Below are 25,496 nucleotides of genomic sequence, written 5' to 3'. Positions count from 1 at the left end.
AGTGTTTGACTTGCCTTTCAGCCATGACTACTTTCCAAGGCTGAATAATTTCACTGAAAATAAACCTTAGGGCATACTAAAAATTAGTGTTACTGTAAATGTATTTAAAATTTAAACAACATAAAAGCATGACTATGAGTCAACACTTAATAAAACACAAATGTATTAAATACATGAAACCTACGGATTCAATTCCACACTTAAGCGACTCCTGGGGCCTATATAAATGAACAAAATTACTTATATATGCAGTATTTAAAGAATCAGTGTATACTTCAGAATCCTCTGCACAGCACTATGTGTCTAGATACAATGACTTATAATTACATTTATGGAATTAACCCAACTCTATCTGATAGCACAATATGTCCTCAAAAGCTGGACCAACTTGTTATCAGTGATGGTAGATGTGGATATACTATATATGTAGGAAGAAAAAATATAACTATGTCCTCCTGGAAAAAAAAAACATTCTGGGTCTGAATACTTTACATACTCCAGTTCCAAGAGAAAAACTAAGTAAGATATAAAACTGTCCCACAGTATGTAACAAAAGGGCAGGGCTGAAAAGTAATCTAAGAGTAGTAAAACTACACCTGCTTGTTCAGAGTTTCACATTTTTTGGAATATGTTAAGAATGGAAGCAAATACTTGACAAATTAGTTGGGTTTTTTTTAAGATATTCATCTGTCATTTAAATATAAAATCATCCTATATATCTTTCCGTATAAAAATTAAGATTTTCCTACAGGACTCCTTATCTCATGGCCTTGGCCACATTGGATATTTTGATTACAGCTTGCAATGATCACTGAAGTAATTAGCTGCAAAATTTCAAATAATGCTCTGAAAGAAATATAGTATTTCACTTTCACAGTACATAAATGTGAAAAAATCAGTCCACTGCATACTGTATGTTGTGCCATTTGTATATTCATTGATGTCTATCAAGTTCTAAATATACTGAAAGTGAAATTCCTTTCTTTCAGAATATGATTTGAAATTTTTCAGGTTTTTTTCTACCTGTCATGTCTGTCTTCTTTTGCTTTTATATTGTCTTCCTAATTAGAGTTATCTGTGTGCTTCAGCTGGAGATTTCAATTTTGTAGCCTGATTTTGCTGGGATTATTCATATAGTGACGGGTTACATTGAGGAGTAGATTCGGAAGGAATACTCTAAAGAGGGAAAAGCAGAGCATTCCCTTGTGAACTCTGCAAATTAACTAAATTAACTAATTAAAGTTAATTAATTAATACATTAACATGATGCAGAACAGCTCAGACCCTACTGTTTTCCACTTATAAGAAGATAGAAAGGGAGACTGCAAGTCACAAGGTGCTCTTCGAGGAGATCATGATAGAATAAGTTACCAGTTATTTTGGTTTTGGCTTTATATACTATATTAAGAGTTTAAAACAAAATTATAAATACTTTTTTAACAGGGTATGCCAGGAACACTGGTTTGATTTTTATTAAAATGCTGTCGGCCAGAATTTAAAAAGAAATGCAGCCATGAAAAAGAAATAAACCTTATTGCATAGAAAAACTCAGTGTAACATATTCTGGGGTCCTAAAGTTTAAGCAATATTAAAAATAGAGTCCTTATTTTTCATTTTACAGATTCTTTTAGTTTGCAAGCAAATCTAAAAAAATAAAAACATGAATGCAGTCTAAAAAAAAAGCCAGAAAAACAAACACAAAAGTATAGACAAAAATGCAGAATTCCATACTATTTAAAATCTAGTATGCAAGCATTTCAGCTAGAAAAGTTCATTTTATTGTCACAAAATTTTAACTGCTGTCAAGATGAACCACAGGAAAACAACATCTGATGCAAGATTTGCTGTGAAATAAATTGTATCATAAATCCAAGTCAGTAAAATCAAAACAAAATTTCCCAGCTGCTTTTCTGGTCCAGGGTAGGTTATTTATGTTACTTTATAACAGTAGAATGAGAGGGAAAATGTCTGGCATATAAAATTGTCTTTTCACCAAAGTAATCTTCCTCAGAAGCCTTCTAGGGACTGTGATATATTACATAAACCACAAAAAAGCAAAGATGGTTAGGGGAACTAATAGTACAGTTACACTACATTAATCTCAAAGTAGATTTTATATGAGGTTAATTAGCAGAAAGAGCACATCACTACATTGTTCTCATTGGAGAGGTATCTGTTGCATGGACCAATGTTCTTTCCGTTCCAAATTCAATCCCTTGAGGATGTCAGATCTAACTAAAGTAGGATATAAATTTATTTTGAAACAAAGTAGCTGAGACATACAATCCTGGAATATCATCTTTGCTCGAATATATTTGAGATCGCGGCAGAAGTGTGAAAGTTCTGTCAAAGAAACATTACAAATTTTAGGATTCTTTTTCCTACTCCTTTCTCTTCAGTCTCCATCTGTATTACTATGGAGACTGAATGCAGACTGAATACAGTGCATGTTGATAACTAGAGTGTTTTGATTTAATAGCATTTTGCTGCACCTATTACTCATTATTTTACTACCCAAGGAAAAAAAATGAGTCCCCTGGAAATATGAGAACCTCTTTCAGAGAAAAAATAAATAGAATAACATTTTTATGAAGCTCAAACAGGTTTCTCTTGGTGATGATGACATATTCTTTTAAGGACAGAAAAAAAAACCCATGGGAAGAGAGCAGTGAGGAACCTATGGCAGCAGGACATGTGAGAAGAGCAGTGAGGAACTTGAGCATTAAAGTTCTGTACAAATGTCTAAGACTCTTTTAGATGTCACAGAATATGAAGAACTTCTCCCAAAATTTCAGCATCTGTTTTGTTTATTCTATGTGTTTGCACAGTAGGAGGAAGAGTTTAAAAATTCTCTTTTCTAGCTGAGCCTTACAATCAGCTCAGAAATATTGACAAAATGAAGTTAGAATTTGCCATGGGGGAGAAATACAGGGAAAAAAATAAAAAAGGATTTTGCTACAAAATAGACAAAATGTTAATTCATATGCAGAATCAGCCAGACTATCTCAGTTCCACCTGTCTGCCAAATAACAGTTAATTTCATAAATACTGATTCAAGTATCAGACTATAAATGTCAGAATTCAACTAACACAAATAAAGGAACTTTAATAATGAAAATATTTCAAGTTGCACATTATATGAAAAAAAACCATAATTAATGCAAATCCTACTGCCAGTGAAATCACTGGCATAAATTCCATTAATATATATGGAGACAATATCAAGCCTTAAGTCATTCTCTAAAATGTATACACAGAGAAAAATGCAAACATTTTAATAATCAGATAAAATAGCTCTGTCAGGAATTTCCACCGTTCTTTGCACTATAATGTATAATTATTGCATTGGTTTGGAATAAAAGTTGCAGAGGTTTAATTAACTGTGAATACAAACAATCACCTATGAATAAAGATATAAAGCATGACAGATCAGGCATAATTAATATAATCTAATGTTCACTAACATGAACAATTTTCTTACAAAATACTTTTCAGTAGCTGACAATAAAAATGCATTTTGCAAAAATGGCTTTATTAGTTTTTTAATATTAATATATAACATACTAAAATACAATTACTTTGTTAAGCCCCTCTTCTCTAGATATTTAATTTTTAATTTTATTGGGTTGGATTCTGAAATATCACTATACAAACTGAATCAAGAGTAGCATCCCCACCTTAGAGTCATTCAGGGGATTTTCTTTGCTACTTATTTGTATTGAAATAAATCTAATAAGAAAAGGTTAAATAATCTATGGGACAATTACAGTTACAAAACACAGAATGCTATAAATTAATGAAAATAAAGAAAGCAGGAGTGTAAATCAAAGCCCCTAAGAAAGAGTAAATTTGTGGATTGAGAATACAGTTTATTATAAATGGAATCAGCATGAATCCAGAAGATGGGTTTTGTCATGTAACAAACTTTGGGTATAACAATGAATAGATTTTCTTTAGGAGTTCATTTTCTAGTTTATTTATTTAAAAAGCACCCTTAGTTCAGTCTGTATTTAATCAAAATAACAGAGGGGAATGTAGTTCAGGAAAAAAATCCCAGGAGAAAAATTCCGGGAACAAAAGCAATTTGCTGAGATGGATCATTGTAACAGTAAACTGTTTCCATAACCTCATTCAGAACAGAAACACACTTGCACAAACTGCATATAAAATAAATAATTTATGCAAACTAGTGTTAAGAAAAATGTAAAATCATTAAAAGTATGTAATATTTTTAGGCTATGGCCTTAAAAATATATTCATACTCCCAGTGATAAAAGAGACCATGTTATCTTGATATCATCTTCACATTTTTCTGTGATATTAATTTGACAATAACAGAATATTTCATGAACAAACCCTGCCACTTGTACTGATTAATGTCTTGTCCTATCAACACCCATGTGAAACTAAGGCCTAGCTTTGAGAGCTTCTGTTTCTCACCACCATTAAGACAGGATTTGTATTCCAAACACACATTCTATCTTCAAAATAAAAGAAATAATTTTACTTTTATTCTGTAACTGTTTGGAATGCTTTGTATTTCTCTACTGCTTTCAGTGTATGGCAAAAAAATCTTTTGGATTATTATCAAAATATTTCTTGCTAATTACAAATAGTTCCCTCACGTATCTATAGTTCACCTTTTTGTTAACTAATATTTCTTAGCTACTATTTTCTGTAGTTCCCTGAAATGGAAGATGGCATGGATAATAGTATACCCTAACCTTGAGGACAGGAATGTAACAGCCAGTTCTCCTGTTTTATAGTACTGCGTACGCAGGGTGGGATAGGTTAGAAGAAATTCCCATTAAAAATTGTATTCTTTTTAATTATAATGTTTTTAGTGTGTTTTTAGTAAAAGTAAACTTTCCGTAATTTAAAATTGCCAAAATTTGTAGGAGAACATGTGAGGCTTCACTATTAATTCCAACTTGCTATGCTTCTTCTCCATACAGAAACCTTCTAACACTATCAAATGATAATTTAAAACAAGAATGTATAAGACATGTAATGGATATACTGACTATCCATAAAATAATACTTATTTTGTCCTAACTTTCCTGATTTTTCATATCATCACATTAAAACTGAGATAGGCAAATTTTCAGAATTTTGTTTACTCTTTGATTCATTCTTCTATAACCCAGCACTTTGCTTTACAAGTCAGCTTCCCATTCTTCAAATTTGACACCACTAAGCTTTTATTCAATTGTTTCTGTATTACCCTTTTGTAAATACCTTAGGTTGCTATTTTGATTACATTTTATTTAACTGGAATGTACACAAACACATTAGGTGCTGGTTCAGTTTTTAGTAAGAAGTATCTCTTCACTTAAAAAAAGTTATGAACAAAGTCAAACGTGTTTTTCACCATGCCAGCTAGAAGGGCTTGTTTTCCTCCTCTGTAATAACACCCATTAAACCACATAGATACTGAAAGCTGTACTGATATCTTTGAAAAAAAACGAAAAAAAAACCAAAAACCAAACCAAACCAACCGAACCCCCCAAAAAATCTCTCTTTGCTATTCCTTTAGTATCCCTTTCTCCAAGGTTTTACCTTAAAAATTTCCTATACTACCTTTACGATGACCAAGCAAACTGCTTAATACCAGATCCTTGAAAATGCAATCAACTTCCAGAAAAGATACTTGTATATATTAAAGGAAAGGGAAATGGAAGTGAAGGAATAGGAAAGGGATAAGAGAGAAGAAATGGAAGAGGAAATAGAGAGGAGAAAGAAAGAATAGACAATCAAAAATTTACTAGGCATCCCTATATTTAAACTTCAAGAGACGGAGTCCTTGAAACTGTTGATAATCCCTGTAAGGAGATCTTGTTAAGATAAACAAGGCATATGGAATGAACTAATTTTTTACACAATTCAGTTGGCTAAAATGGAAATACGTATTGAGCTTAAAACCCACAGAATTTAAATGCATTTCAAAAACAAATGCTCTTTGAATAACTTAACCTTTAAAATGTCAGGTCTCCTCACAGTACTCATTAGCCCTTAATTTTATTTATTCAATAAATAAATTTGTTAGAACAAGCTTTTAAGAAATACTTTTATCAGTTTCTTTTTGTCTGTGCATAGGATTGTCAGTGTTCTGAAGTGTTGCAATTAACATTCAGTTAAACAACTTTTACTGATGGCTAATTGTTTGCTACCTTAAAATGTAGAAGCAATGGAAATGGATCTCATGGAGACTGATGAACTTTGGTGCACTCCTTACAAGAACTGATCACGCTCTTGAAGTTTAAAATACACAACCCAAATCCCAGCTAATTCAATGAATGAAAAAATAGCTGCAGCAGCATAGATGACAGAATCCCATCTGTGTAACCCTATTCCTTGATGTTCACCAATGCAGGTACCAAGATGCCCAACAGAAACCTTGATTAGATCAAAGATAACTGTAGGTCTTTTGGGGCAAGAGGTCTTTCTGGTCAGGCTGAAAGGTTTGTGTAGGAAGGGCTGCACACAGGCCAACGCAGACAGGGATGCATAGCTTGGAGCCAGCAGGCTGAGGGAAGTTTATTGTCCTGTTCTAGATAGTGCTAGTAATACCAAACCTGGGAATTTGTGTCCCAGAACAAAAAGAAACAGCCTGGAGAAGAGGAGATTGAGGGGAGACCTCATCACAGCTACAACTTCCTCACAGGGGGAGGAGGAGGGGCAGGCACTGATCTCCTCTCTGGGGTGACCAGTGACAGGACCCAAGGGAATGGCCTGAAGTTGTGTCAGGGGAGGTTTAAGGTTGGATATTAGAAAGAGGTTCTTCACACAGAGGATGTCCGGGCCCTGGAACAGGCTCCCCAGGGAAGTGGTCACAGCACCAAGCCTGACAGAGCTCAAGAAGCATTTGGACAATGCTCTCAGGCACTCAGGGTGACTCTTGGGGATGGTCCTGTGCAGGGCTAAGAACTGTAGCTGATGATCCTTGTGGGTCCTTCCAACTCAGCATATTCTGGGATTCTATGAAACCAGATTGGGTCCAGCAGAGAGCTACCAAAAGGAGTGTAGGACATGAACAACACATAGTGCTGAGTGTTATTTAGTCTGCTGGAGATAACGCCAAGGGGGGATTGAACAGTCACCTACATCCTTTCTCAGTGGAGATACAAACAATGGTGTGAGACTCTCCTCAGCAGCAGCAAAGAGCACAACAAGGACAACAGGGCCAAGCTGTAGCTGGGTAAGTTCAGAGCAGATATTAGCAATATTGATACACTGGGAGAGACATGAAGCACTGAAACAGGTTACACCAAGACAAGAGGGTGAGGAATCTCCATCCTTGGGGGTTGAGACTGAGTTAGAAAAAGCCATGCCTGGCCTAATCTAGGACTGGCACCAGTCCTGATTTAAGCAGGAGGCTGGACCAGATAAACTCCAGATGTTCCTTCCAACCAACCGTTCTCTGATTCTGTAAATGAAAGGCAAATAGTATCTTGATCCTTGCAACTCTGTTTCCTCCTCTGCTATAAAACCATTGTGCACTTCTTAATGCAAGAATTTTAGGGTCTACTGCATGAAGAAACAGCCAGCCACTTGGAAAGGACTGCACTTAAATTTTTTTATGAAACAATAAACGAATACAGTAAAATCAATGGGAATTTGTTCTCAGCACGGTTCATTGTTAAATATTTATGTGACTATAATAGCTGCAATTTTAGTAGTACAAATTACACTGCTAAATATAAAATCTGATTAAGTTAAATCTTCCCATGAATCAAATGTGCTTTCTGTAGATATAGTTTTAAAATACTCCTATAAGAAAAATTTCTAGGCCATTGAATACACCTGAACTTCCACTGGCAATATGAACACATAAAGACAGTAGAATTAAGTGTTCCAAGTGATGCTTTATTAAGTGAACATACAATACTACAATATATAGTAAAAGAATAACTGTGTTAATCTCATTGTAGAAGGGCAATTAAGGTCTTTATTATTAATGTCATTAATATCGTTTCATTTATCCCCTTTTTTTTTGGTCCTTTTGAACACCAATCAAGGCTAAAACCAATGCTTACTAAGAGACAACCCAGAAAATAAAACAGGGTCTTCTAAGGGATTCCATTTATTAGGAGATGACAAAGAACATGCTCATTGTTAGATTTTAGCAAATGCAACAATGTTTTATATCAAGGTCTAGAATTCACCCTGGATTATTGAAAGAGGGAGTATAATTTGAGGGGGAGGCTGAGTGTTAGCTATGAGTATATACCTTACTTTCTTCTATGCTTTAGACAGCTATACCACTTTCTCTCATTTTTTAGTGGTAAAAATCAAACTGTATCCTATCCCAGTCTGTGTCAGAATCTAGAATCTCTTACACTGCCTTGTTTGGCAAAATTACTTGTATTTCAGCTTTTCCTGCCCTTTTTTCTTCTGTTCCCACAATAGACATCTCATTGTGACCTATCCCCTTTGAAAATTGCAACACAAAGTTGGGAGTTGAAGAGAGTCTCCCACATTCAACATTCTAACCATGATTTCTTTGTTACTGAGAGATCTTGGGGAAAAAAGGTGAGCTAGGCCTCACCTGAATTCCTAACAGACAAATGTTGCATCTTCCAAGCATGAAGTGGTTTCAGCAGTAGGTTGAATGTGTGTGCACTATTCAACGGTGTGGCAAGTCCACGTAGATTTGTGGACCATATTACTGCTTGAGAAAGGCAGGTATGGGACACCTTGGCACAGATTCTTGCAATACAGCGACATTTGGTGGGTCAGAGTCCTCCCATTTGAGACAAGACTGACTCTGCTCTTCTGCATCATCAGTCACTGGCAAACAGGACTTGCCAATGAGGGCAGAACTGTGCCCAGGGGCACAGCTTTACTTGGTGCTGGTTTTTGCTTGACTGACCTCACAGAATGAACTCAAATCTTTCTTCCAAAAGGCTGAGCAGACAAGTATTTTTCAGTGTGATACAACTGCCATTTGAAGACTGGACAAGCTCCTGCTGACTGCTTTTAATAGAGCAGTGTATATCTCAGATGTAAACTATCAGCTTATCTTAAACCAGTAACTGATTACTGGTCCAAATATCTTTTTATCACAAAAAAAATCCCTCACAGAAAATGCCTTCCAAGTCTAAGAAAATACTGACAGCAGTTTACTTTTAACAACTGCATCTCCTTCCTATTGTCAGCCAAGTTCTGCAGAGCTACAGTTTTTTTCCCATGAGACTTTGCAACAAATTTAAGATGTTTTGTGTAATTCCCCAGTTTTCTTACATACCATGCAATTCACTAGTTTTCTCATGGTGTTATAAAACTGCACCATGTTATTATATACAAATAAGAGGTGGCTTTGCTTAACCAGATGGATTCAAAAACCTTAGAAAATTAATTACTCTTTACTCATTACTACAAATATACCAGTACTCTACAGTGCTCCAAGACAGATCTCAAGAATTTGGGAATTCTTAATGGTAAGCCAAAGGAAGGAATTCTTAATAGTAAGCCAAAGGAATATCCGAGAGCACCAAGGAATGAAAATGTTTATTACCATGCTCAGAGAAGCAGAGAATTTTTCATAAACAAATTCACATATGTTAGCAAGCCTGGCCTCTCAGTTAAGGCTGCTATTTAAAATCCTAGCATTTTAACTTTGATTGTAATTCTGCATCCTACTAGTAATAAACAGAATAAAATATATAAAATCTACATGTCTTTTCTCACATACGTTGCTGCAGCCTTGGAGCTACCTAAGAAGCAGGTTCTGACACAGGAGTTCTGACTCTAAGCCATGCAATTTTCAACTCTGGAACATGCAAAGTGTGAGAAAAAGAGACTCTACTTGCTCTGTTACCCAGGAGGTGGCAGAAACCTAACCACCACCATTTAAAGTGAGAATATACCAGCTCCTGGTGACTGCTATCATCAAAGAGACCATCCTCACAGTGACAAGCAAAGGGACTAAAATGTGATCCCAAATGTGTCTTTCATGGCATTCCCTACTGTGCAAAAGGAAAGACATCAAGGCTGACATGAATTATGATTCAATAACTGGGTTTTTTGCTTCTTACATGCAAAGATAATTTTCCTTCATAACTTTTTCTTTCTCATCCCTATCATGTATACTATACTTTTTCCTTACCAATGAAGAAAGAAATGGGGAGAGAGAGAAACAGGGATAAAAGGGAGATTAATTTAAAGATATTGTGAAATGTAATACAGATAGATCCATGCTATCGTTCTGTTGCTCATTGCTGTATGTGGCAGAAGGAGAGCCCTGTTCTCTGTCATTCAATGACCTTGAAAATACTCCAAGGACACGCTGTAATCCAGAAACACTTCTCTGTTTTGTAGTACAAAATGCAGCAGAAGTTTATATACACATAAATATTCCATAAATGTACTTTACCTTTTTCTAAGTAGACTAGCAATGTAAAGTAAATGTGGCTGAACACAATACAGATTTGAAAGGCAAAATTTGCAGCTGCACCATGAGTCTCATTTATCAGTTATTCATATCCAATATTGCACTGCATCACTATTTACTTAACAAGATTTACTTTTATGAGCCAGATCAGCAAGATCTTTACATCAGATCAGCATGTTCACTGCAAATTGACTTGAGAGTGTGCCCTCATGAAAAGCCTGAAAGGTCTAAATAAGAAGTAGGCAGAAGTTAACACAACAGAGGAGCATCAGGTGAAATACATTTGGAATACCTGAGTCTCCATGTAATTGCTTGTTAAAATATTTACTACATACTTCTTGCAATCAAAGTATCTTGCATTTGTTCCTACAGATTTTCGAGTCTATGTCTTAAAAAAAACCCAACACTTGCACATAAATCACATTTTGCAATGAGCTTTGACTGGTTGACTAAATGCAATTAAAAACACAGAATTACAAGCTCTTGAAAAAAAATAAAAGAGTAAGCTCAGGTATTGATAGTAGTTATATCTGCATAACACTCAGTTGCCTTTAGTTATGAACTCATGCTGTGCAGTAAATTGTCTGGATTTTCTTCACTTCTCATGACATTTTATTCACTTTTGAATGTGAAAAGTACATCTCAGTCTCCTGATGTTTCAGGTGTGTATAAAACCCTGAAATATTCAAACCTAGTTTTCCCTTTCCACTTCTCGCTTTCCAGTCTCTCTAATCCATCCATGTAATTTAGTTTAAGACATTTACTTACAGTTCAACCTTTCCACACACATGAGACTTTTACAGCAAAGATTAAGCTGGATGAAGGCCAAAAATAGTATAGAGACAGAATTAGAAGGCTGAATAACTTTCTTACGTGCAGGCATTTACCCAAATTAAATTGAATAAAACATGGTCTTTGTGCTACCATTTAATTGTAATCTATATTGGTTATAAAATTGCAGCCATTCATTCATGTGTTTTTTTTTAATGGCAAGTTGTAATAGAAAATTGTATTGGCAAATTGCATCATGCCATTTTATCCCAAGAATATATATTTTTTTTAAATTAAAGACTTTTTATTCATATTATTTGTATTGTATCTTACATCACCATAGGTTAATAACATATACATACAATTCCTGCATTCTTGTAATTTCAAAACTGGTTTAAGTTGAGAAAATTATTTTTGAATCAAGCTAAATATCCAGTTTCTTTTGAAAAAAAAAAAAATCCCATGAATTTAGGCTTTGCAATAATATCATCAATATATTAACTGATAACAGGAATGATGTACAAATTTCTTTACAATATTAACAATATTGCCTATTGAAAACAGGCAATTTCTTTAATTAAACCAGTAATTTCAGGCAATTTGACAATATGACAATCAATGACATAACAAACAAGTTGGATAAAAGGAACAATATATTTTTTGGGTCTAGTTTCACAGGTTTTTTCATCCATGTTTTCACTGTTCTTAAACTGCTTGCCTAACAGTCTGCTACATGAAGAATCAGACTCTAATGCTCAGTTCAAAACTCAGCAATGTTTTCTGAATTATTTATGGCATCCTTTAACAGGCACAAAAACCTCCGAGACTTTGTGGAGTATATTCATGATATTCCAGAAAGGCATAGATGCTCCTCTGGAACAGCAAGTGGGATATCAGAACTGCATAGGATCACAATTCATGTCACAGGGAGCTAAATCTGACAGATATGCCAAGGAATTAAATGTCTCAAATACTTACCAAAGATGTATTTTCTCTCTGGAACAGGCTGATGGGTGCATTTTTCTTCTGCTTTTGGAGCTTGCAGGAGAAATTACTGAATTCTGCTTTGAAGATTTTCAACTATTAAAGTAATTTTGAATGCTGACTTAGCCTACCAAACAAGTTATTTCTGTTTGATCTACAAATATTCTAGTTAATCATTGAACTCATTTAGAAAATTATTGAATTATATGGGGTTTGTATCTCTCAGGAATCCATTTGAAAGTCTTCCCAGTTTAATGGTGAAGTATTGTTACATTGTTACAAATTGTTACAATTGGGAAATTGTTCTAGTAATCAATGGGGTACATACTTTCATGCTTCAGTACAAAAGAAGCAGTAAATACAAACCCTACAACCTAAGAGGTAATACATGAGAATTCTAACTCTTCTATCTATTAGATTTCCTCTCAATTACACTAATAAGTTGCACAAATTGCTGTATTTTACCATAAGAAGGAATATCTTTTGGCATAGTGGTGTTTCTGAAATCTCAGTGGAAAACTATGAAGTAATTCTTCCCTGTGAGGGTGGTGAGGCCCTGGCACAGTTTTCCTAGAGAAGCTGTGGATGCCACATCCCTGAAAGTGTTCAAGAACAGGTTGGATGGAGCTCTGAGTATTCTGTGATGCAGTAAAATTCCAAAGTCTTCTGAAAGAATGTCTGTTCATATGATGTCTATCAAAGTGTCTAGCTTTAGGACAGAAAATGAAGTTTAGTAGAAAATGGAATGACCTTATTTTAACTTTACTGATTTCTTTTTTTTTTACTAGGAGCTTTGTAGAAAGAGTTGCCTACATAATTTCTTACTGGTGTAGCCAATTCAAAAGTAAAAAGCATAACACAGAGGTAGAGAACTTCAACTTTTAGTCACCTCATCAACATTGGCATGTACATAACTTCCTCTAAGTTTAAGGATATGTGTAGTAAAAAGAGCATCAGTACCAGGCCTAAAACACAACACAGCAGGTTAAACACATACCTTGGGTAACAGAAAATCCTTTCTCTACTATAATGTACCTAAAAACCCCAGTTAAATGCATGTGAAAAAACTAATACAGATATGACTTGATTTAAAAAAAAAGCCCCTCATTTCACAAACAAGCCTCTAAATATAGAATTTCCATTCATAGAAACAATTAAAAACTCAGGACAAAGCCCTAATAAAACTTTCAAGCTGGCCCTGCTGCAATGGGGGGCAGTTGCAGCTGATGATCACAAGGTCCCTTCCTTTCTAAATTACTCTAAGATTGCATGAAGTACATGAAAGTGAATTAACTCAGATAAAAAAGAAAATTAACAGAACCTGCTGAGATCTGAATGTGAAATTACAAAGAATTAATTATTTCGAGTTTGATCTCAAACTTGTCAAGAACCAGAGAGAAACCAAAAAGTTATGCTGAAAGCAAACTCAAGCATTAGTGCTTGAAGTTTCATAACTCTTTAATAGCTAAAGCTGAAATATTACATTTGTTGTTCTTCAGTTTGCATAAAAGTAAGATGTTGTACAAACTTTGTATTTTTCCTTATGTTATGGTTATTTTTCACACATGTAAATTAATGCCACTTGTAGTCCACCTGTCAAGGGATTTTCTTTTCTTGCACAAAGAATAAAGTTTTCAGCATTTCTTAGGTTGTAATATTTTTCATTTTGAATTATAATGAGAAGTTGTAAAAACATTTATATTTTACTGCTCTTTGCACATAGCCTGATTATTCTATTGCAAGGCTTTGAAAATTATTGTCTCCTTCAATAAAATATTCAATAAAGAAGTATAAACATATGTTGATAAAGTATCTTTGCTATATTTTGATATCACTGCATGAAATATATTCATGAGTAACACATTCATTATTGAATCATACTTGGCTCATTATTTCATAAAGCTTCTGCTTTCTGCCATTGAAAGAGGATTCTCTAATATCAAAAAAGAAAACACTGTTGAGCATTGAAACTCAAAACACATTAATAGATTAAAAAAAGCAGCTTTTATAACATCTTCATTTTCTGTATTTTTTCTTCTACCCCATGGCTTGGGAACATATACTTTAGCTGATACAATTTTTCTATTGTAGAAATTATTTTGTGTTAGTATCCTACAAATGCTAAATTATAATTCCAGGGATAATTTGTCTAAGTTACTTGGAACTCAACTGAATATCTCCTGAAAAAAAACCCAACACCTAGAGATGCCAGTAAGTCCAGAGATTTTAGTTTGGTGTGGCTTTTTGTTGGTTGGTTGGCTTTGTTTGTTTGGTTTGGTTTTAGTTTTGGTTTTGTTTTGTTTATTTGGGTTTTGGTTTTGTTTGAATTTTTGGGTTTGTTTGGCTTTTTTTCAGGAACATAAACAACACAAGACATCTCTGGTTTTTAAGATCTAAGGTTTAGAAGACTATAAGGTTGTCATATTCAGTAGTTTCCTGAACTTTGCATATTAAAAATTATGTCAGAGTACTTAATTCTTTAAGTAAGTTATTTTTAGGGCATCACAACAAATTAACATCCTTAGATTCACCAGTTTCTAACATGACTACACTTAATTTTATGTTAATTTACCAGTAGGCAAATGCTTTAAGGAAAAAAATACCTTATGTAAGAAATGCAAATTTGTTCAAAACAGGTTCTCTGTCTTCTACTATTCTTTTATGAAGTTTACACATGAATGATTGAAAAAATACTTTTTCCTTCTAAACTATAATTTTATCCTCCTGTATTAATTTTAAATGTTTAATAACAATCTGTTTTGAAAGGTATAATTGTAAAGAAGATGCACCTTTATCATCCACAAGCCCTGTTATGTGCACGTCTTCAGTCATTTGATGATATAAAATGTAACCCATATAAGAAATTCTAAATTATCTAGGCATTACTTCCAAACTCAGGAAACCTATAAACTTTTTCAAATGTTGCTAAACTGAAGAAATGAGTAGACTAACTTTAAGAAGTCTTCCATATTTATTGAAGCTTTATATAAAATATTAATAATTTGATTTTAAAAATTTAAAAATTATATTAATCTAAAATTTCACCGAACCTTTCCTAAAAAAAATGATAAAAAGCAATAAGTTAAAATAGACATGAAAAAAAAAATTCTGAATTCTGAGAACTTCCAAACCCAAGAAGTTGAGGGGAAGCAAAATGTGGGGAGGAGTGTGTATTGGCTACATAAATCCCCAAATGTATATCTCTCTTCTCTAAGAGAGTGCCAACCATCCATATATCCCGTAGGTCCATTTCCTCCATTTCCAGTAATCTCAATGTGGGACTGGTTTTTACTGTATTCCTCATGTTGTTCTGTCACCAGAAAAATGAGTGGCACTACAAATGCAGAGACTGATTTTCCTTGGTATTGCACTAAAATGCTCTGAAAAAGAAAGATCCATTGACATATTTCTCTGTTTATCTACCTGTAAACAGAAGAAGGAAGGAAATAAAGTTTTTTGTGCATTACTGTGGTTTGGATTTGTGTCTAAGCTAAGGCCCTTTCTGTACAAATGCATTTATTTGCTGCCTGTGAACCAGAATTACTAATGTCTATAACGCTATTAAGACAAAGCAAGACCTTGATGGCTTCTCTATTAGAGTTATACCAGTGGTGCTTTCCGAGGGATTGAAGGGACGTGAAGAACCGAATCTCACAGACTCTATCCTGCTTCTTCCTTGGAAAACTCGCTACTGCTTGAAAAGAAAAAATAATGCAGGCTGTTTCTTATGAAGTCTTAGTTGATTACTCAGAAACAGATCAGTCAATGTCCTTTTTTTAAAAATAAATTTTCACAGAAGATCGTGGTAAGGTAATTTTGCCCAGCATAGATATCTTACACCTTCTCATTGGTTTCTTTGTGTCTAAAGAAGAAATCCTGGCACATGCTCTTCACCAGTGGCTATCCCCTCCCTGAGGGGGGATGGGTGACATCCTACACTCAGAGATTTACCAGCTATCCGGGTAAAGGGATGCAAACTCTCCTTGGAGAAAGAACCTAGCGCATATAGTACTTCAGGATTAGCGGGCTTTTTTGCACTACTGACGGGGTCATAAATGTCTGATCTGTCCATGCATATCCAGCTCCTCTCAGGACTCTGGTCCACAAGGAGACCTGCTGTAAGGTGAAGCTGCACAGAGATTTGCAGGCAGCCTGTAACAAAATAATGTTCACATTCAGAAGAGCACAAGGGCAGAAAAACCTAGTGCCACTTCCTCAGTGATCTCTTGGTGAACTATGATAGTGTTGATTAAGACTTTAAATTCCTTAATAGTCTGAAACTGGTGTATCAGGATGATTGCTTCACTTTCTGTGCTCCCCTTCAATAGCTGCAATCAGCACAGACTTTCAAATGAAACGTTCTTCATTATAAAAGACAAAGGGGAGGGAATAGGGAAATAGATATTCTTGACTACAGCTCCAAGACTAGGATTTTCTCCCTTATTTGATCTGAAAACAACTCACTCTACTAAAGTTTGAGACAAAAGTCACCTTTAGAAGGATATTTTGAAGAAAACAGGAAATGAAGAGAATGGCAGGATGTTTGAATAGATTTGCATATAATCCATTTCATACTGCTTAATTGTCCTGATTAAACTTATTTGTGTTTACTGCATGATTGATTACACTAGAATGCCTAAAAACCTTGGTAAGCATCTATTGTGTTTTACATATAAATAATATAAATAAAATAATTATAATAATTATAATCTTACTTGTAAAAGGATTTATATGTAGCTACTGGATCATAATCAGATGAAAATTAATGACTTGTTAGCATTAATAGCAATTCCTTTCAAAAACTTTTTGAAACATCTATTAATCATTTATTAATGCTTTTTTCATAAATTTACTTCTGTAGGTACATTTCCATGACATTTGTTTAAACTAAAAATACTTTTTTCATTAATTTTATCATTTTATGGCTGTTCTGTGTGACTACACTATTCCTTTAGGTCATAGTTTAGAGAGAGCCAAAGATCCAGTTTAGCCCTGAAAATATCTGTATTGGAATTCTAACAGTCTTCAGGTAGAAACTTGCTCTTGCATGTAGGTTTTTCTGTCTCCTTCCCTTGAATAAGATTTTTGGAATTTGCACATTACATACACTGTGGCAAGAAAGGTCTGCAGTTTTAGCACTCCCGAGTTAAATCAGACTGATAAAAAAAATCCTTTAAAATTTCACAGTATTTTATCACTGGCTGCTGGGAAAGAATCATGACCCAGGCATTATGTATGCATCATCACTTGAGATGTGCAAGCAGTTAACTGTCCCTGTCTAAACAGCATTTATATCTGAATCTTAGCCATAAACCTGTCCCTAAAATGTGAACAGATGGAAAAAGTGGTTTTGTTTCCATTAAGGAATATTGACTGAGTGTGGAAATTATGATGACCCAGCTACAAATCATAATACAGAAAACTGACTGTCTGCATTCTAAACATCCTCCTCACTCAGCTAAGATGATGTTGAGGTATGGTAGGAAAGTGGTTTGTAGTCACTTAAGCAGAATGAGAAGCTGTGACAAAAACATTTAATTTTTATTATCATTCAGAATACTTAAAAGTATCCTAAATATCTCAAAAAGTATAAAGAAAAAAACCCTACTTCATACTAATAAAACGTTCTTTGAAAATTCTTGCAGGAACTGAAAATAGGGATTTTGGAGAGGGTATCTCAAGGTTTTCTTACTGTGACACTGTAAGTAGGCTAAAACACAAATGGAGAAAAATTTAAAAAGATGCTTTAGAAAATATTCCAGAAGTATTCCGGTTACATTCAGCAGATTTTCTTTTTAAAAAGGACACTAATATTGTTTTTTGACATCTCCACTTGCAAAGATTCTTTCTGTTCTGGACTGTTCAATCTGTGTTTTGGTAACATATCTTATTTTTCTGGTTTGGACCTATAGTACCTTACAAATAGAACAAGTTTTTAACTTATTATAGAATATCTGCAAAAACTTGTAATAAATGCAACAAGGTCCCTTATGACTTCTCAATCAAATTACATAGTGTGGCATCAACAAGATTTACAAAACCAAAATGTTTCCTGTTTAGCAAATATTTGTCAGTCTGCAGTACTTTTTGGTTTCTAAAATAGTTCAGAGAGGAATTCAGAGAAAAATAGGATATACAATCTCAATCTTTCTATTCAGGGGTATACCAATAGAGATTTCAGAAAACATCCTGAAATAAGTATTAGTCTAGTATTAATTTTCAATATCACCCATTGTCCTCTCACTATTTATCTATTTATTACATAATTCTTTGTAGACCAAGATGGCTTTTCAGGTTGCTTTCATATTTATTAGTTTTTGTCATCAATTGGAGTAGTCTTTGATAATACATGCTACTAATAGGTATCTTTAAAATGTCCAAGATCAGTGTGACCTATTTTTTCTCAATAAAACCTTTCAGCATACAGCTGGGGGACAAAAAAAGGAAAATACATGCTTGCAAGATGGTATATCCCCTGACAACTTTCAAACAAGAAAGAAGAATTAACTAATCAGGCAACTTGCACAAAGGTAAGACATGGAGAAATAACATGACAGCATGTGGGAATGAATACAGCCTTTTTCTCAAAGAAGCTGTGTATTTAATATTAGTAGGATTGGCAGCAGAGATCCTCAATAGTCACAGTCTATTTCAGGGTGGTAATGTCAGCATAAGGACAGCAGGTGTTTGTACCTGTCACTCTACTCTGATTTTAGAATAGATCACCATAGAATTCAAGCAAGTTTTGGACTAAAATAACTCCAAGACCAATTTGTTTATAAGGAAATCTCCAAATTACCTGTATGCAACAACTTAAAAACATGTAATGGTGAAAGGATGTTTCAAAATCAAAGTGTGAACTTTTGAAAAGGCAGCTCCAGTCAACTCTAAGAACCACAAGGGTGTTTCAAATTACACATCTTTCCCAATGTAACCAATTAATATTTTCAGAAAATTCACATCAACAGAAATAATAAGAAAGAAAGTTTTGTGGGGAGTAAGATAGATACACTTTTCTACAAATTTAACACCGAGGACTTTTGTTTTGTTCTGTCTTTACAAATAAATTAAGCATCTGTGTGATTGACTCTGTAGTCACTTGGTTTGTACTGGATGAGTACATTGCACACTACTACACAGACTGGTCACCTCAGGTTTTAGTATTTCATGTATTACAGTTTGTGATAGACTGAAATGTCATTAATGTCTTAAACACTGTCAAAATCATAGAAACCCTTTTTGTCAAACAGCAAGGAAGCAACTGCCTGCCTGGGACCACCGCAGCACTCCCCTTCCGGAATATGCCTCCTGACTGGAATTTGGACTGTGACAGGAACTTCAGATAAGACTATTGTCTAATCACCTCAGGTCTGAGGAGAAGTAAACAAGGAAGCCTGTCTCAAGAGCCTGCAAATCCTCCCCTGCCCCCACCAGAAGAAGTGCCTGGGGTGCCTGTGTTTTGTGGAACACTCACCACTGAGAAGAAGAGAAGAACAAGATCCATGGGAGTCCACTGGGTTCCATGGAGTAGTGATACATTTTCTATTTAATTTCTGTCTGTCACTCTCTTCCTGCCCTCACCCCCCTGCCTCCTTTTTCCCATTTCTCTCTCTCTCTCTCTCTGCCTCACATTTGCTGTTAAATAAAATCCATACTATTGACTATGGCATATGGTCTCGTTTGCACCTTAATCTGGGCAGAAGCATTTCTAATAATTTTAATAACTGGATCTTAACACAGTTCTCATCAGAAAAAAAAATTACTGTCAGTTCATTGAAGGAAGCTACAAGAAAAAAATCTCAAACTTGGTCTGAAAAATTACATGAAAAGAAAGGAAGAAGTACACAAATAGCCATTCATGTTCTGCCCTGCAAACAGAGGAAACAAGTTCTCTTCTTTAGATCTACTAGTACTGAAAGAAATACTGGAAAATTATACTGGAATAAAATGTATGTTACTATGATTTACATCATTGTATCTATACACACAGTTACCATGTTTGGTTGAGAAAAACAAAAGATAAAGAGTCATTATATGTTTCTTTGAATACATGTTAACTACATGTTCATTATATGTTCTTTGAAATAATTCTGTGATTTGGAATATGTTCTGTTTAGTGCAGAAATTTTGTCTATGTGAAAGGGAAAGAGATAACACATAATGGATAATATGCTAAATTTTTTTGTTCCATGACCTTGCTGGTAGCTTCCAAACCATTCTCCTGATGCTGTATAAATCAGAAGAATGTTGGGGCTGCTTTAACTTGCATTAAAACTGCCAAAAGGTAAATCTGGATGCAAGGGCTTACTGATATTTTGAATATATTTTGTTAACATTACTCTGTATAAACATCCCACCTCAGCATGTACCTAAAGAACTTGTGTCTTTGGGGAGGCTTATGCTCTTTTCTGCCTAGAGGGGTGCAACTAGATGTCCTTTTAGAGAGCATTTATTGTTTGTTGAACTAACATTAGAGTTATGCTTTTGAAACAGACATCATGAATATTAACAGGTACATAGAAAGTTTACTAAGTAGCTCAAGATCAGAAATTAATGCCTAGAATTAAATACTACATAAGAGCTTACTTACAATCATTTTCTGTGTGCATAATGCACGTTCTCAAACCAACAGATTTCTACTCTCTTTGAAATTTATAGCTTCAAAAGTATTCTTCATATCTACCTGGCTGGACAGTGAAAAATGTGAAATATTTGTAAACTTTTTTAAAACTCAAAAGTAATAGTTGAGTTTTACAAAACTACAGTAAGATTGGTGTAAAAAGGTCTTCACTAATATTAAGATACAGCTACTGCATTAAGACAAACAAAGAAGCAGTTAACACACACTTCACATTCTTTTCAGTTAAAACACTCCCATTTATTTTTCATATACTTACTTTGAACTCCATGGGAGCGAACTATTTTCCAGGTTTCTGAGGTCACCTCTTTTACATCCACTTGGTAGTGGTGAATGGGAACACCTCCATGTGACTCTGGCTTATTGAATGAAACCTTGGCAGTGGTTTGGGACAACTCCAAAACTCGTACTCCGTACGGATTTGATGGCACATCTGAAAAAGGACAAACGTCAATTTAATAATCAGCAGCAATTACAGAGACCTAAACAGCTGATAACCTACCCCCAAAAGTCTCCTTAGCATGTTCAAGGGAGAAAAAATAAATATTGAATATGGTATCATAATGTTTGTGTTACATAAACAACTTGTTTTCCACTACAGAGCTGTAAGAAAACCACATTCATTTCCTTGTATGCTAAAGTAATGCAAAAACATTTTTGCCTTTCTTTTATAATATGATCTTTTTCAATAGCTAATTTCATCACAGTCAAATGTAGGAGATCAGTTTGTTGACTGCATAATTATATAAAATAGAATAACAAACTTTAAATCAAATATAACAAAAGGAATAGTTACACTAAACAGATCATTCAGAATCTAAATTCTTCTAAATGAGATTATGACAAAGAACTGTACAAATAATTTGGCCATTTTATGAAACTCTGAAATACAGCTGAAAACATGAATCATTTTTCTTTTTTTTTTGAAAGACTGGATTTCAAGCTACCAGAAAGATACATTAATGGAAGGTTTCTATTTTCTGTTCAGTTTAAGAACTAATTTGCAAAATCGGTTGAAAGAAAGATTTTCCCTGAAATCAAAAGGAAATGCGTATCTTTCAAAGTAGAAAAGAACTATGAAAATAGAAGAAGGTATTTGTAGGTGTCGAAATGAGAGATATGAAACAAAAGCAAAACAATGACATCAGGGTCAGCACAGCTTTAAAAATAGAAAGGTTACATGACTTCTAAAATGTATAATCAAACACATAGAAGACAAAAGACTAGCTTTTCTAATTGTCCTACATTTTAAAGTGTTATAATTACAGAAAATGTTATTAAAAATGCTAGTAAGAATTTTAGTCCTGTGGACAGAATATCAGAGATCTGAAACACCATTACAAATTTCTCTTCTGATCCATCTGAAGATTATCTGCATAGCCACTTACACATTTGAGATTGCTTTTGTCTCCATGTTATGGAGACAACTTTTGTAAGGACATGCAAGAATTTGAGCCAAGGCCTATAATTTTGTTTGTGGGTAATGAATCATTTCCATGAAATACTGTCAGTATTCAAAGGCTGTCAGACAGTTGGGAATAAAAGGAGAATAAATCTGAGCTTTGCCCAGTATTGGTACTTGAATGAAAGTGAGACAAAAATTTCTATAAAATATTAAAGAACTGATTTAAAGACATATTCAGCCACAAATTTTCTGGAAAAGAATGCCTTCCAAAACAGGTCTAAAAGGGCTGGAAGGTATATAACCTTTCAATTATCAGATAACTAAATTATTTTCTGAAAAAATCTCTAACAGTTGTCAGACTTGAGGATCTTAATGCTAATATGACACCTCTGTGAATTGCTACAGTTAGCATTTCTGTCTATCAGTCTCCTGAACCCTCCAATACTTGGTGATCATTGGGTTTAAACCAGCATAGATGCCATCAAAGCACCCCAGGACAGCATTGCACTGTATGAGTGATGTGAATGTATGATGTGGATACCAATCATTTGGGAAGGGAATATAGCTCTTAAGTACTGAAGATAAATGCTCTTCTTGTATTTAATTGCAAGCTAAAAGCTGCTGTGGATACCTACAGTATTGCAAATAGCTTCTAAACTTCTAATTTTTTTTTTCTTGTTAAAAGAATTAAAATGAAACAAAAATATTTAGGAGATAAATGAATATCTAATTTCATCCATGTTATTTTTATGTTAGTTTTTGTATGCTATTTTAATAATGCAATTCACTGGTACTTCTGTTTGAATCAAACCAGATATTTCGTCAATGGTATGAAACAAAAATGTGTTATTTATATGTCCACTCTGTTCTTGACTTTCCAAATGTTAAGGAGATCTCCTTTCCTTGTGTGTTAATGCCTGTGCATGGTTAGCTATAATAAGCATGGTATAGGGAAGATGACATCCTTCAGGAAGAACCTTATATTCTCTGCTGCTGGTTCAAATACAATTTCTGCCAAATGAAGGTAGGATTCCTTTTGGTAATAAGCGTAAAATGAAGCTCCTGTGAAAACCCAGTAAAATATTTTGCATAACTAGCACAATGCAATCTGTTTAGAACTCACTGAAGTGCAAAATACATCCACAATACTATTTTAAATATGCATCCAACAATGCAACACCCACAGGTGTAGGTAACTTTTATGCAGTTTCCAGAGTTGAACTGTGTCAGTTCTAAGGAAAACAGTGAATCACCTGAAGAAAATACAGCAAGACACACATTCCAAGTTAAAAAACCCAAATACTGGCAATACCATTAAGATACAAGAAAATACCTACTATCTTTTCCAGACTGAATCTATAACTTTTTTCCCTAAAGAAGATCAATAGCAGCATAATGAAATGAATCTAATTCTGTAGTTCTCTGATGAGTAAGAATTTGATCATGCAAGGTGTACAGCCTTCTGGTCTTGATCTGGCTAAACATTCCAGCATTTGAGCTCTCCCCTGTCAGCTGTAATTACTTGGAGCATTGCCATGATTTCCATGTCAGACTTGTAAGGCTTTTGGCTCAATGTTTAGCAGGAGGGAAGAATAATTTGCAATGTTGTGTGCTCTGAAGTCTGCATCTGGAAGAATATAGCTATGGATGTTTCTTGTTCTTTCTCCCTCTGAAACCAATCAACCAAAAGAATTTTAGAGGAGTTTAGCTATGGGCAGTGATCATATTTTTATACTGATGTGGATACAAGTTGAAGGACTATGTAGTAGAAAATGTATGGGATTTCTTTTCTATGCTCTAAAGATCATTTAGTGACAGCAGAGATTCTAGTATACTTCCTCAGAAGTTCCACTGCCAGTTTTTTTGTCATTATGCTGCTGTCAAAACAAGGGATAATTCACCACAAGTTCAGCCTTTAAAATAAAGTACGACATTAAAAAAAAACAAAGAGGTGTCAGCTGTTTAGTCAACTTTGTCTTCTCTCCTCAGCAACTATTCCTCTGTTCATTATGTGACTGTATTCATGTATGATGTTACACAATTCCTTATAAATAAAATCAAAAAGTATCCCCTCATAAGTGTTAATTTGCACTTGATGTATTTTGTATGCAGCACATAATTCTGGGTTGCACAAATGAACTTTGTGCCTAAATAAGTAGCATTAGTTTGGTTCCAAAAACATTATCACAGCTGATGAAGAAGTACACACAGAATTATGAGTACATATTTATCTCCACTGATATGTAAATCGTCTTTCAAGTCTATTACAATTATCACCAAACCTGTTCAATACATGACCATTGTTTATCACTGAGGATTTTCTTTTTGAGCTATTTTTGTGATAGTTTTAAGGAAGAAAATAATTTTCCTTCTGAGACTTTAGCAGTCCTGATATAAATGGAGAAAAGGAAGTGATGCTGTGAGAGTAGGTAGCAGGCTCAGAGACTTGTCTTCCAGTTAAGTCATCTCCTATCTCCTGTCAGGATGTTCCTACTGCAGCTCTGCAGCTTTTCCTGTCTCTGTATATCTGGCATATATATTGACTCAAAATAACTATGTCTAAATGCTGAATGTAAGTACCATCAGGACCTTGCCAGGGAAAGAAAGAGGCTGGGGACTAGACCTTTGGAGTCAAAAATCTCTATGAAATGGCTTGTACTTGTACATCCTTGGAATGGGGGAAAAATTCCATATTACATCTACATAGATTTCCCTTATCAAATCACTGGGAGTTCTGGAAAAATAAGGATTTAGTTAAGTAACCAGGACCACAGCTAGCAAGTAAATATATAAAACATAAATTAAAATAAGATGCACACAGAGTAAAACACTGTTGCTATGTTGATAGTTTCACATCTAGGTTATATGAAAATATGTTGTAGTTTTTCCTTTTCCTTTTTTTTTTGGTTTTTTTTTTTTAGTAAAAATCTTTTAGCTGATGCTGTTAAGATGTGAATGGCAAGTTTTAGAACAGTGAGCTAGATTTTAGGTCTGCCCATATTTTTGTGGAGGTCAATGGACTTTTGGCAGAATATGATTATCTTTTTCATTACACTATTCCCTGGGGAAAAATAAGTCCTACTTCTTTGATTTTATTTTGCCTGTGTGGAAATGCAAATACTTGGAGAAACAAAAGGAACATCCATTAACCAGTAACAAAGTGCCAGCATTGAAATTCCAAACTAGTAAACTTCTTAATTTGATGTTGTGGTCTTTGTCAGTTATTGATCAGCCTTATCATATTCTGAGCATTACTTTATTCCATAAAACAGGTTATAGGACATAGTTTCTGTGAAGCTCAATTA

General features: G+C 34.4%; 1 protein-coding gene across 1 annotated transcript in view; it reads right to left on the bottom strand.

The window, feature by feature from the left end:
* NCAM2 (neural cell adhesion molecule 2) overlaps positions 1-25,496 on the bottom strand; it is a 272,918-nt gene that overhangs the window by 51,619 nt on the left and 195,803 nt on the right. The window contains exon 12 of the mRNA XM_027681106.1: positions 21,046-21,219. Within this exon, the coding sequence (XP_027536907.1) occupies positions 21,046-21,219 (174 nt within the window). The remainder of the gene's footprint in view (positions 1-21,045; positions 21,220-25,496) is intronic.

The sequence above is a fragment of the Neopelma chrysocephalum genome, unplaced genomic scaffold (genome assembly GCF_003984885.1).
Source record: "Neopelma chrysocephalum unplaced genomic scaffold, ASM398488v2 Primary Assembly neopelma1_60, whole genome shotgun sequence".
NCBI lineage: Eukaryota > Metazoa > Chordata > Aves > Passeriformes > Pipridae > Neopelma > Neopelma chrysocephalum.
This window is presented reverse-complemented; position numbering and strand designations above follow the sequence as displayed.